At 45.7% G+C, this 14,430-nt stretch overlaps 1 protein-coding gene across 1 annotated transcript in view; it reads left to right on the top strand.

The window, feature by feature from the left end:
- The window catches only part of Fbxo36 (F-box protein 36), a 70,614-nt gene extending 59,897 nt beyond the window's left edge, over positions 1 to 10,717 (top strand). Inside the window, exons 3-4 of the mRNA XM_027941991.2 lie at positions 363 to 535; positions 10,232 to 10,717. Of these exons, the coding sequence (XP_027797792.2) occupies positions 363 to 535; positions 10,232 to 10,423 (365 nt within the window). The 3' untranslated portion in view covers positions 10,424 to 10,717. The remainder of the gene's footprint in view (positions 1 to 362; positions 536 to 10,231) is intronic.
- Positions 10,718 to 14,430: the final 3,713 nt, after the last annotated feature.

The following is a 14,430-nucleotide window of genomic DNA, read 5'->3' as shown; positions in this document are numbered from 1 at the left end:
AGCCCAAGTAGCCACATCTGGGTCCAGCAACAATTAGGAAGAATTGCCTCAAGAAATTTAAGCCATGCGCCTGGGGTTGTAGCTCAGTGGGAAAGCGCTTGCCTAGCTTGCTTAAGATCTTGGGATCCATCCCCAGCTTTGCAAAAAACAACAAAAACAAACAAACAAACAAAAAACCAAACAAAACCCCTCTTAAGTCATTAGTTCCCAAAGGCTGGTTGGGGAAAGTAGGAATGACAGCAGTCTAGCAACCCACTCCCAAGGGAAGAAATGCCCCAAAGCTAGTGTCTTACTGATTATTATAGTTTTAAGGTGATTGCACATAATAACCATGTTGGTTTATTGGTTTCTTTGACTTACAGTTCAAATTGCCTTAATATTTGGTGCAAGGATATTAGACTATGTCTTCAATATGTGTGAAGGTAAATTTGATTTCCTCGAACGGCTCTCAGATGATTTGCTCCTGTATATCATTTCTTATCTGGATCTTGAAGACATTGCCAGGCTTTCTCAAACATCACGCAGATTTGCAAAGGTAACATTATTTTGTATTTACGTAGAATTTTCCCTGCATTCTCCTGATACTTTTTTCTTTGATAGAGCTTCGGATTCAACACCAGGGACTCACACCTGTAGGAAAGTGCACTTCCACTGAGCTCAGCCCCAGCCCTTCTATTTGCATTTATTTCAACAATGATTTGTTGAGTGCTGACTCTGTGATGGAACTTGTCCCAGGCACACAAGCAGCAGATGATGAAGCACTATTTCTGCTCTTGAGGGAACTTAAAGTCTAATAGGAGATGTTCATGCAGATACAGGCCATTACAACATAGGGTGACAGAATACAAAGTGATGTCCTCTTCTGGCTTCATTGAAGTGGGTTACTTTATCTGGATTTTGATTGGAAATAGGAGTTTGACAGGTGGTCAGGTTGACTGGGGACATTCCAAGGCAAGGAAGAGCTCAGGCAGAGATGTGGTGGCTTAGCAGAAAAATGCGAGGCGTGACAGCCCCACATCCGCTCCTGTTCCCTGAGTCACAGCCTTTGCTGATTTACCTGTCTCCCAGTAGGTGTGTTCTGCATGGCCACTGAGTGCCCCTTGTGCCCTTCCCCCAGGCTGCCCAGAGGGACCCCTGCTACTTTGAAACCTTACACAGAGTGTACTCACACTAGAACAGAACACAGTTGGTGCCACTTTCAGCCAGAGTCAGGACAAGATCTTTGGTTCTGTGGCTTCATCTGTTCCTTCAGTTCTAGACCCTCTCCCCACAGCCACACTCACTTTTCATTAAACCCCTTCTTGGTCTAAGTTAATCAGAATCGGAGACTGTTGCTTCTTCTTCCAAAAGAAACTTAATGAGCTGGGTGTTTAGCTGTGAAGCATGAGGGTAGTGTCCGTTTTCAAAAGAACATACAACGTTTTCCAAGATGATTCAGACCATAATCTTTCCTAAAATTCAACATTTTTTCACAGTTCAATTTCTTGATTATTAAAATTCTTTTAAAATTATATAATCTGTATTAGTTACAATATATAATTTCTTTGTTTGTTTGTTTGTTTGTTTGTGGGGCTGGGATTGAACCCAGAGCCTTGTCATTGGAGGCAAGCAGTCTACCAACTGAGCTATATCCCCAGCCCCTTACATAATTTCTTTAGAGTATATATATATATATATATATATATATATATATGCATGTATATATATTTTAACTTGATCTACCCCCTAAAAATAGAGGGCCAGAAACAAGTATTAAGAGTAATCATTGGGCTGGGGTTGTGGCTTAGTGATAGAGCACTGGCCTAGCACGTGCGAGGCCCTGGGTCGATCCTCAGCACCACATAAAAATAAATAAAATACTGTATCCAACTACAACTAAAAAATAAATATTAAAAAAAGATTCTTTAAAAAAAAAAGAGTAATCATAATTGTGTGTGTGTGTGTGTGATACTGGGGGTTGAACCAAGGGGCACTCTACCACTGAGCTGTGTCCCCATCCCTTTTTATATTTTTATTTTGAGACAGTTTCTCACTAAGTTGCCCAGGCTGGCTTGAATTTGCCACCTCCCTGCCTTAGCCTCTCAAGTTGCTAGGATTACAGGTGTGCATAGTGCCCACCTTTTCTTCTTCCCATTAAGAAAAAGTTCATTAAAGTTGAGACGTTACACTTGCTGCTGGTAAGAAGCTGCTTAAAATTAGAGACTCTTAAGTAATAATAAAATACGCTGGTGGGGGTCTGCTAAAAGATTCTGCCAGGCCTGGGTTTGCTCCTGGAAGTGGAGGGAGTGGGGGAAAGAGCCAGCCCCTGCAGGTCTACTGTCATTTATCCCTCACTGGAGCTGCCGGCTCCCCTCCAAGTTCAACTCACTTCCCCTCTCACTCTCTCCTTCACGCTCTGCCATTATTCTAGCCTCGTCTTGGAAACATCCTCCGTAATTCTACTTTACAGTCAGGCTTCGGGTGTCCTTGCAGAGCAGAATTATCAGGAGACAGCCCGGGCTCAGGGCTGCGGCATTTTTCTTTCTGTGTGATATGAACCCTTGTGTTTCTGTTGTCAAGCTGAGTTTTATCTGGGTTCCATTTTCCTGCTGTGTCCCTTCATTTATCAATTATTTTCACTTAGCTACTTATATTAATGAAAAAAAATTATTACCAAATTGTGTAAGACGTTTCCTCTGCTCTCAGGGAGCGGGGGCTCTTGTATTCGAGGTCAGCCCTCCGGCCTAGCTCCAGGGCCCAACCCGGACTTCACTTATCTCCTGTCTCTTCTGTTTGTTGTTCAGCTCCTTCGGGGGCTTCTCCAGTGTCACATCTTACACAACCATTTGTTGCAAGTAAGCAACAATACCATGAGTTAAAGTACACATTATTTGGATTTTATCAGTTTTTCTCCTAATGTGTTTTCACTGTTTCAGAATCCAACCTCGGTTACTACATTGCATTTAAACTCACGTTATTTATTTATGTTTTTTTTAAAATATTTTTTTTAGTTATCCATGGGCACAATATCTTTATTTTGTTTATTTATTTTTATTTGGTGCTGAGGATCAAACCCAGGGTCTCACACATTCGAGGCGAGTGCTCTACCCCTGAGCCACAACCCCAGCCCCATTTATTTATTTATGTTTTTGAGACAGGGTCTTGCTAAGTTGCTTACAGCCTCACTAAGTTGTTGAGGCTGGTTTTGAACTCGTGATTCTCCTGCCTCAGCCTCCCAAGTAGTGGGATACAGTCATTTATCACCACATCCAGCTTTTTAGTTTGAATTTTTAACTCTTTTTTTTGTGTGTGTGTGTTGAGGGGGGGCGGGTACTAGGGATTGAACTCAGGGACACTCAACCACTGGACTACCTCTGAAGCCCTATTTTATTTTATTTTTTTAATTTTTTAATATTTATTTTTTAGTTTTTGGCAGACACAACATATTTGTTTGTATGTGGTGCTAAGGATCGAACCTGGGCCGCACGCAGGCCAGGTGAGCGCGCTACCGCTTGAGCCACATCCCCAGCCCCTGAAGCCCTATTTAGAGACAGAGTCTCAATGAGTGCCTAGTGCCTCCTTTTTGCTGAGGCTGGCTTTGAACTCCTGACCCTCCTGCCTCAGCCTCCTGAGCTGCTGGGATTAAAGGAGTAGGTTACCCCATGGGTTTTTAACTCTTACTTTATTTTTTTTCCCTCTCTGTACATTAATTTTCTCAAATCAGCCTCATCCTTCAGAAGACTATAGTAGGACTAAGTTTCCACCCTCTTAGTACCTCACATTTCCACAAGCCATATCCAGACATTTCTATCATGTAGCGTTGCTCCCTTCTCTAGGAATGTCCTCCTGGAAAATCCACTCTGACCTCCCAAATGGCCCTCAAGTGATATTTGTACTAACATGCCCCAGCTCAAGGGTGAGATGGTATCACTGAAATCTGTACATTCCTCTAGCAGAGTGCCTAGCCCAGAGTTAGCTCCCAGGATGTGGTCCCGAATGCTTCCAGAGAGGGGCAGCTGTATCCATTCTGTTTATATTTTGAAAAAGAAAATTGATTTGCATTACAGTGGTCAGATCAGAAATGTTTGAAAATTATACATCCTTGTATGTAGAACAAACTGTCATTCTTTCCATTTCTAACTCTCATTCCTTATTCTCTACCGTATGACCAATGGTCTGTATGTCCTTCTGTATATACATAAGCATGTGTGTGAGATATTTGAATATAGAAAGTTTCCAAGACCAAACCCGACTCCATAGTGAAGAATTACCTGGGAAGTGTAAAGTCACGCTCAAGACCTGAATTGTGTGGGGTCCTTGGGGTGTAACCAGGGTGTAACCCCTGGTTCTTGAGAGTCATGGTGCCAGCCCACAGGGGAGGAGGGAAGTATCCACTTGTCATACTCACTGCCACAGCAATCAGAATCATCAACTGCCTGCCCTTTCTCTGATTCCATATTAATTAAGCCCCATGGGTGCGTCCATGGATGAGCGCCTGAAGACCTAGTAGGTCTGATGGCTATACTTTTCAGTGAAAAATTCTCTGAGAGCTTGGCTAACACCAGTTTGCCCTGAAAGGGGAGTCCAGTGTCTTGGTACATTGGAAAGGCAGAGTTCCATGCCTGTCTGACTGAGACCCAGCAAGTTGGACAAGATGTGTGGGCACATGCCTGGTAGCCTGGTGTCTGACCCCGGGGGGGGGGGGGGGGGGTTGGGGGAGGCGTGGGGGGGGGGGCAGCAGGCCTTTTTCTGCAATCTCTAACAGAGCTGACCTGCAGACCTGTAGCTCACAGGGAAAGAACAGTCATAGTGGGGGTATAATTATAACCATCTTGCTTGTGGCTCAGGAATCACTGTGACACTCAGGGAGGAAGAAATGTCTCCCTGATACTTTTTGGCTGTGAAAAGACAGATTTTTCCTTGTGTCCAGCAACTCCCTGTGAACATGATTCCCAAGTCTGGCCCAGCAGGGGCAGCACCTAGGAAATAGGTGTAAATATCGGTGCTATGTCTAAACCTAATCTGGGAGGTTTGTGCAATCCCATTCTAAGGGCTCATCCCAAGAATTTGACTGGAATTCTTGAAGATAAGATTTGATTTTTGTTTGTTTTTGTAATGGAGGGATATGCTACCACTGAGCTACATCCTCAGTCCTTTTTGTTTATTTTTTAATTTGAGACAAGGTTTCACTAAGTTGCTGAGGCTGACCTTGAATTTGCCTCAGGCTCTTGAGTTGCTGGGATTACTGGCACGCATGCACCAAAGTGCCCAGTTTACCAATTGATTTTTGAATTGTATAGATAAAATATCTCTGCTGGGGATGTGACCCAGTGCTATCTGGGTTCAGTTCCCTGCATTCCCATCCCCAAAGAAAATGTCTCAAGACTAAATAAAAGGCTAGAATCTCATGGGCTGTTGTTCTTGTCTTCACCGAGCACAGCACTGTGGTGTATTTAAATCAGCCTTAGAAGCCAGGTCCTAAGATGCACGCTGGTAATCCCAGCTCCTCCGGGAGGCTGTAGCAAGAGGGACAAAAGTTCAAGGCCAGCCTGGGCGACTTAGTGAGACCCTGTCTCAAAATAAGAAATAAAAAGAGCTGGGGGAAAAATTCAATGGTAGAACACCCCTGGGATCAATTCTCAGTACCCCCCCCCCCCCCCAAAAAAAAAAAGAAAGAAAGAAAGAAAGAAAAATCATTCATTTATTCAATCAATCAATTAATCAGCTCTAGGTCAGAGAGCTAAGTTCTTTTCTTTTTTTTTTTTTTTAATATTTATTTTTTTTAGTTTTCGGCAGACACAACATCTTTGTTTGTATGTGGTGCTGAGGATCGAACCCGGGCTGCACGCATGCCAGGCGAGCGCGCTACCGCTTGAGCCACATCCCCAGCCCCCTAAGTTCTTTTCTTAGCTCCTTCCCACCATAAGCTTTGGATAGCACTCTTTGCTCTCTCAACCGGTTTCCCCATTTGAAGGAGAGTTTGAACAAGAGGTTTTTTATAAACCCTAGGATTCCTTTCAATAGTTCAAGGATGTCAACTTCATGCACCACCACCAGGGGGCAGTAGGCCCACGATTGTGTGTTTAGGAGCAAAGTGACCAGAGCCACAGGCTGGGTACCTGCTTTTTAAGCCCTGCAAACTGCCAGATAAGAGATCTCCAGAGTTTGGGAGTCTTTGTTGAAGGCATTTTACAGACATATTTATAAAACCAAATATATTTCAGTCTTAAATCTGATGAGCCATAAATGAAGTTACTCTAGTGGCAAATTTAACTGTTTTGAAATTCTTTCCTTTGACCCCAGACCTTGTTGTTTTCTCCCGTAATCTCTATTATGCAAGACACACTGATTCCTGAAATGTATTGTGCTAGTAATGGCTAGATCATTTATATTTGTGGTGGAGTTGGAGTTTAGATCTTTGAAAGGCAGTGTAGGCCATCCGTTTTGTGGTTTTTTCTTTTTGTTTGTTTGTTTTTGATATTGAGACATTTCCTAAGAGTTTTCACCTATTTATGTTTAGATTACGTAATCTGAGTGGAGAAATTCAACCTTGAAGGACTGTTGAAGGTGAGATAAGATAATGAATGGCCCTCCTGACCTAAAAATGTTATGGGGACTGTAAATATATGATTTGATGTCACTGTTTAACGATAACCTTCATTATGTGGATGTACTAGCTCTTGCAGAAAGTATCTGAAGCAATTATGCTCTACGACACTCTTCACTCTGACTATAATTCATTCTTTCCCCTTATCTGAGTACTTTTAGAGTGCATGGAGTATAAAAGGATGCTGGCTGCTCTCTGTTGAAAGTGGGAGTAATGGTGTAGGAAGTGGAGATAACACTTGTAGGTTCTTCCTCTTCAGGAAGAAGCCGAGATGAGTGGGCACACAGCATGGCCAGGTGCTGGTTGGTGTGGGTGAGACGCAGGCAGTTTTGGGGTTGGGGGTTGCATAGAGAGGTGGGAGGGGCCGGCTAGGCCCCCTTATAGAAGATAATCTCTAGGATTCACGTGGCATTGCAGTTTGGAAGGACAGGCAGAGATGGCAACAGGCAGAGCAGGGAAGAAGCAGGCACAGAGTTCAGCTCCCATGAATAGGTGGTATGTAGTGTGTGTGTGTGTGGCGGGGGGGCAATTGCAGGCTTCCATCCCAGAGTCTAGGACAGTTTGGCTTACCATAGGGGCATTGAGGCCTCCCACCCAGCATGGCCTCTGCAGTGTTTGGGGCCTGTGCCTGAGCTGCAGTGCTGCTCCTTCGACATGCACGCCTGTAGGTGAGACGGGAGGCCCTTGCTCTCTTCTCCTCCACTGGCTTGGGCTAGTAGCTCAGTGGAACATCTGGCATGGGCTGTGCCTTATGACAGTATGGGTGAGTCCAGTTCTCTTCAGTCTGGTCTCTATGAGCTACAGGGATAGGACATTCTAGAACTCTCAGAAACAAGGGTCAAAATTGTAATTGATACAAGACTTTGAATTTACCTTAATTTTTTTAGGATTTGGGCTCTTTAGTTCTATTCTATCTTTAGATCTATTCCATCATCAGCACATTGCATTGTAATTCTTTCACTGTGAATCTATTTTCTTCAGTATTCTCTTGGCATCCCACATGGCTAACAAATACAGGTTCTAAAGGATTGTCTTTGATGGAAGGAGGACAGACAGATGATTTGGTACTTCACACTTTCAAATTCATCTACATGATGAATTGGACAAAAGAAGGTATATTTCCTGGTCTTAAATTCTGTGAACATAAGTGAATCAGTCACATTAGTCATTGTCCACCAATATGTGGCTCACTGACATACCTGTATTTGTATTTGACTTCTAATTTTCCATCCTGTGAATTGCTGGCTGTTCCTGACCTCCCAGACTCCAAGTCATAGCAACTGAAGGCTGAATTTCCACTTGGATGCCAATGGCCTTCAGGGCCTTTCTTTCTAGTGTCTTCTGAGAAATGGGTCTGGTAGCATGCTGTTCTCTCTCCCCTTCCTGCTCATTGATGGTATATATTCCAGGGGCTTTACATATGTTATCAATAATCCCCTCAGCAGTAAAAGTTTATTATCGTTTCTGTGTAATCACAGTAACTCCTGTTTATTGAATGGCTACTGTGTACTAGGCTCTGAAAGTACATAAGCTGATGTAATTCTCATAGCAGCTCTGTGGGATGTGTAGGGGTTCTCTTGTCCTGATTTTTAGAGGAGGAAATAGGAGCTTAGTTGAAGTTCACAGGTATGAAGCAATGGAGCCTGGGCAGTCTCACTCCAAGGCTGATTGGTTGTTTTGTTTTATTTTGTTTTTTCCCAGTACTGGAAAGTGAACCCAGGACCTTACACATGTGGGACAGGTGCTGCATCACTAAGCTACATCCTCAGCCCTGCTGATGTTCTTAAATCACTATATTCTGCTATTTAGATGGCCGAATGGAGGATCAGTATGGAGCCAGACGCAGAGAAATTTAATACATTCAGGATTACTTTATTAAGTGGCAGGGCCGGAATTCAAATATGTTTGCTAGTTAACTTGTCTGTGTTGGTACCTTGAGAATATAGGGGAAAGTTCAGTCTTCTAAGAGGGAGTTAAACCCGGGAAGGTAGCCAGGCATGGTGGTGCACAGCTGTAATCGCAACTACTTGGAATGCTGAGGCAGGAGAATCACAAGTTCAAGACCAGTATCAGCAATTTAATAAGACCCTGTCTCAAATAAATAAATAGATAGATAGAAAGGGCTGGGGATGTAGCTCAGTGGTAAATCACCCCTGCTTTCTATCCTCAGTTCAACGGAAACAAAAAAGCATGGGGATATATTTGTTGCCTCGTAGACAAGGACTGCACCTTTGATAACTGCGCAAGTGTTATCTTCCTTGGGCCCGTGGAAGCTTCCATGAACAGGGGCGTGGAAATGCAGTCCTCACCCCTCCTTCTGCTCTTCCAGCAAGGTTCCTCTAAGGAGTTCTCTGTCCTTGCTCTTCTGCTGTTCTTTCTACCTTGAACTCTGTAGCTAGATGTTCGTCCCCACTGTGCCAATGAACTTACGCCTGTCAAAGTTGCTGTGGTACATCATCTTGCAAAGCACACAGTCAGGTCTTCAGTGTTTGTTTGTTCCCAGTGTTGGGAGTCAGACTCAGGGCCTGAGAGTGCTGGGGTGCTCAATGCCGAGCCATCCCAGCTCCCAGCAGTCAGTTCTCAGTTCCCCTCTTGATTGACTTTTCAGTAGCATTTGACATTTTGATTACTTTCCAGATCTTCTTTTTTTCTCAGTTTTCCTTGTTGAGGACTTTGCCACTTCCTGGGTGCTTCACCTGGAATGTCGTGCAAAGCTTCCTTAGACCACCTTCTCTATCTTCAGGCACACAGAGAGGATGGCACCTGATCCAGGGCTTTAAATACCATTGCCACTGAGCACCCTCAGCCATGTCCAGTCCACGCTGGACTCCTTCCTTACTGTGAATCTAACTGCATGCTCAGTAACCCCACTTAGATACATTACAGACATTTTGAATTTAACAGGTCAAAATCAGACCAGATCTCTTGATTTCCCTACACACTTACCTATTTACATATGTTATCAATAATCCCCTCAGCAGTAAAAGTTTATTATCGTTTCTGTGTAATCACAGTAACTCCTGTTTATTGAATGGCTACTGTGTACTAGGCTCTGAAGGTACATAAGCTGATGTAATTCTCATAGCAGCTCTGTGGGATGTGTAGGGGTTCTCATGTCCACGTCGACCTCTCTCACAGCCCTATTTTTCCCAGTCATTGACGTCACTAATTTTGCTCAAGCCAAAAAACTCATCCTGAATTCTCTATCCTGGTACAAAGTATTTAATTCATTAGCAAGTCTGTGTGTGTGTGTGTGTGTGTGTGTGTGTGTGTGTGTGTGTGTGTTGGGTGGTACTGGGGATTGAATGCAGAGGCACTTAAGCAGTGAGCCACATCGCCAGCCCCCCCCCCCCTTTTTTTTTTTGAGACAGTCTCACTAAGTTACTTAGGGCCTCACTAAGTTGCTGAGGCTGGTCTTGAACTTGGCCATCCTCCTGCCTCAGCTTCCCAAGTTGCTGGGAACACTGCACCTAGCAAGAGGCGGTCTCTTGAGGTGGAACTTGTGCCTGACACACCTTCCTGCACATGAAGCCGTTGGTGGTGTTTCCCAGGCAGCAGGGGTTTGATGATGACCATGTGGGTGAGTGAATGACTTTCCTTAGCCGGTGTGTGCTGTGACCCACCTCTGGCTCTTTCCACCCGCAGCTGTGCACATCTGATATTCTGTGGGAGCAGATAGTGCAATCCTCCTGTGACACCATCACTTCCGACATGAGGGCCCTGGCAAAGGACATAGGCTGGAGACACATGTTCTTCACCAACAAGCTCCAGCTGCAGCGGCAGCTCCGCAAGAGGAAACAAATGCACGAGAGCCTCGGAGAGAATCAGCTATTTTAGGGACACCTTTGGCTGCCGGCAGGAAGCTCTGAGGCACCTCTGTGCTTCTCTTCAGGGTCCAAATCTTAAGAACAATGTTCCACTGATCCCAGAGTCTTTCGAAAAGAATAGAGGATTTGTACACAAATGCAGAACTTGGCCACCCAGTGCCCTGCTGGAACCACCATCCCTGTTACACTGAGGGCCAAGTTGTGGCCCTAGAACAAGGAGGTCAAGATTAGGAGCTTCGCAGGTCACTGTCTTCCCAACCCTGACGGTGCTCAGAACAGACACTTGTGCTGTACATCAACAAACAATAAACGATCATCAGCAAGTTTTATTATATCTATTGTATGTAGAATTTGAATGGGTGACTGGACTCTTGAATTTTTTCCTGGTGTTGTGTCATCTGAGTTGTCACTGGGTCAGAGATCCTAGAGAGGTCCTGAAAAGGAAGTGGTTGTCACTGGGACAGGGGTCTTACAGAGGTCCTGAAAGGGAAGTGGACCTCAACTCAGCCTGTGAGGGTCCCCTATGTCAAATCAGAAAGGAACTTAAAGGATGGGTCACAGTGAGGGGCAAACTGGTTTTATTAAGAGAATGCAAGGTGTGCACGTTCTAGGGGTTGGTAGGGCGCGGGCACTGGCGAGGAACTGCTAGTCCCCCACGCGACAGGTGTATACGTGTAAGATCTATGGTACACAGACGTCATCGGAGAGGCCTCCCTTGTGTGCATCCCTTGACATGCTAAATCAAAATCTCTGGGTTGTTTTTTTCTGTTTTTGATGAAAAATCTGTATTCATTTCCTCACCTGGGGGTTTCATTGTTGTGCTTTGCGAATTTTAACAGGATGACATTTGTGTGGCATTGAAGGTTCTATGGAGAGTGTGACATGGGGATGAAGTCATCAGATCTTAAAAATAGAAACCACAGGAAAGCCTATTTGTTGAGCAAAGCCCTCTCAGTCCTGTTTTTTGTTTTGTTTTGGTTTGTATGTTTTTTTAGGTCTAAGTCAGGAGAGAAGTTATTTATGAACACAGATAAGGTCTGATAATTGATTTATGAACCAAGTATATGGAATTGAAATTTAAATCTGGGGTTTTAAATCACATAAAAGTGGACTTAAATGATGGCTACTGTCACTTCATCCCATGTCTCCCTAGCTGTCCCCCTGCCTCCTATCCTACCTCAGCCCACGGTTGAGTAGGTGGCTGAGTGTCCCCACTGAGAATTCAGGGCCAGGAGCTGGGGGAGGTGCTCTAGGTAAGTGCCTTCTCAATTTCGTTCCACTGGGTTTGTATTCTGTCCCCATCCCGTGGGCCAGGGTGGCAGGCTCCATCCTCCCACATAGACACCCCTGACCCCGCGCTGAGTCGCGGCTGGGGAAGTCAAGATGCTCTGCTTCAGATGTCAGGCGTTCACTTCTGGGACTTCCTGGGGTTTAATAAGCCAGGCACTTCTCAGAAGGGATGTAGATAGCCACCACTTGATGACAGAACTTTTTCCTTTTCTCTTTCTTTGTTGGTTTCCATCCTGTTAACATGGCCCAGGGGTGAAAACAATACAGTTTGGGGATAGAAAGTCATACTTCACTGAGAAGGGCATTTCAGCTTTCTCCCCTGCACCTCCGCTTCTGTACCCAGGGAACACGGAAAGGAAAGCGAGGAGCCAGAGACAGAGACCAGGCAGAGATCACACGAGAGTTTATTTGTCAGCTCTCCTGCTCCCTTGCTTTCCTTTCATTGGTACCGAAACCCAGGATCAGGTTCCCTGGTGTGCCTGCTCCCCTCTTTGAGGGTCACTGGGCATCCCCTGGCCCTGATCCAAATTCCATTGTGGGACCAGGCCCTCCATTCTGCCGAACACCCTATCTGCACCCACCACAGGACATTCCAGCTAAGACGCCTGTCTCTGGACGACCTAAACGACCTGGGAAGTGACTGTTGATTGTCTGGCACACCCCAGGGTTACCGTGTGGTTGGGGACATCCCCAGCCACAGTTTCACAGCTATGGCTGGTCCCTACTGTCAACTGGGTCTGTAGGTGGTCTTTTATTCGGGTACTGGGTTTTGAGAAAAACCACTGACGGTGATTGGGAGTTGTTCCTGGTGAGACCTCTCGGCCTTGGGTTAATCCCTACTGCTTCTGCCCCCATGTCGTCCCAGCCGGGCACTCAAGTGTGCCTCTATAGGTTTTGCCCCCAGCAGTGGTAATGACCCCCTGACATAACCGTCCTCTTGACTGGGTGATACTAGAAATTGGGAGATGCCCCACCTCTAAACTCTCCTCCTGTATCTCACCATGGGTGACTCCTCATCCATTCCCTCCCATAGTCCTCTAGGCTGCCTCCTGGCTAACTAGGGTCTCTCTCTCCCACCCCAGACCTACCCCCCCAAAAAAAAAAAAAAAACTTATCCATTTGTGCAATCAGACCTGGGCTCAATATCCTTTGGACTCTAAATGGCTGCTTAACGGCACCCCAGATCCCAATATTATCAGGGATCTTTTCAACTATTGTGAGCGTTTGGGAAAATGGAAAGAGATATCATATGTCCAGGCCTTCTTCTCACTATGTCCTAAGCTCTCTCTGTAACTCTTGCTCGCCCACACAAGTCCTCTCAGCTCTTGCCTCCCCTATGCCTGCTTCCAAAAGGACAGAAGATCCTACCCAGGACTTCTCCTCCTTCAACCCAGTGGATGAGCCCCCACCATATCACAATTCTTTTTCTGATGAAGCCACCACAGCAACTGTCCCCTGGGCTTCTCCACCCTTCTCTCCTCCTGCCACACACTCATGGGCTGCCACTGCCCAACCCACATCTCTGTCTTCTACGTGAGGGGGGCTGGCGTAGATGGTGTAGTCTGGGTTCATGTGCCTTTGTCTTTGTCAGATCCTCACAGATAGAAAAGCGGCTTGGGCCCTATACTTCAAGCCCCACCACATATATCAAAGAGTTTCAGTATCTGACCCAATCACATGACTTGACCTTCCATGAGGTCCATGTGATCTTGTCTAACACCCTCCTGCCTGAGGAGCACAGGCGAGTTTGTGAGCAAGCTAGAGATTGTGCTGATGAGGTACATCAGACCTCCCCTGCCCATCCTATTGGCACTGAAGCAGCCCCTGATCGGGAGCCCAACTGGGATTATAATTCGCTTGGAGGAGTAACTAGTAGAAAGAAATTCATTACTTGCCTCATGGCAGGACTTAGAAAGGCAGCCCATAAGGCTATCAATTATGAAAGACTCCAGGAAATCATCCAAGATAAGAATGAAAACCCTTCAACATTTTTAGACCGCCTGACCAAGGCTTTAGGACAATATACTGGACCCCGAGACTCCAGATGGGAGACAACGGCTAATGACATACCTTTTCTCCCAGAGTTTCCCTGACATTAAGGCCAAACTAAGGTGCCTCAAGAGGGGTCCCTAACTCCCTAAGCTGAGGTTCTGGGAGTGGCCTTTAAGGTGTATAACGGGAGAGACAAGAAGATCTGGAAGCAGAAATATCAGATGCTGGCTCAAGCTGTCTGTCTAGCCTCAGCATCTGTCCCTGGTTCCACTGCCCCACGGTAGGGTCACTCAGGACTGCCCGGACCCTGTTTTTTTTTTTAAAGAGAGAGTGAGAGAGAGAGGGAGTATTTTTAATATTTATTTTTTAGTTTTCGGCGGACACAACATCTTTGTATGTGGTGCTGAGGATCGAACCCGGGCCGCACGCATGCCAGGCGAGCGCGCTACTGCTTGAGCCACATCCCCAGCCCCGGACCCTGTTTTAAATGTGGTCAGATGAGTCACTAAGCTTGGACATGTCCCAAGCCTTGAAAGCCTCCAGGCCCTTGTTCTGAAAGCCATCAGGAGGGACACTGGGCCATTGACTGTCCCTGGTCCCTTAGCAGCCCCCAGCCATCCAGCCCTTCTGGTTCCCCTTTCCGACTCTTAGGACTGACCGCTGAGGACTAAGGAGGCCCGGGTCCCCACCACCCGACCACTACCATCACTCCACCGGAAACCAGGAAACTCTGTG

The sequence above is a fragment of the Marmota flaviventris genome, chromosome 11, assembly GCF_047511675.1.
Source record: "Marmota flaviventris isolate mMarFla1 chromosome 11, mMarFla1.hap1, whole genome shotgun sequence".
In the NCBI taxonomy this organism is placed as follows: domain Eukaryota; kingdom Metazoa; phylum Chordata; class Mammalia; order Rodentia; family Sciuridae; genus Marmota; species Marmota flaviventris.
Note: the sequence above shows the minus strand (reverse complement) of the source record. Positions and strands in the feature narration are given on the sequence as shown.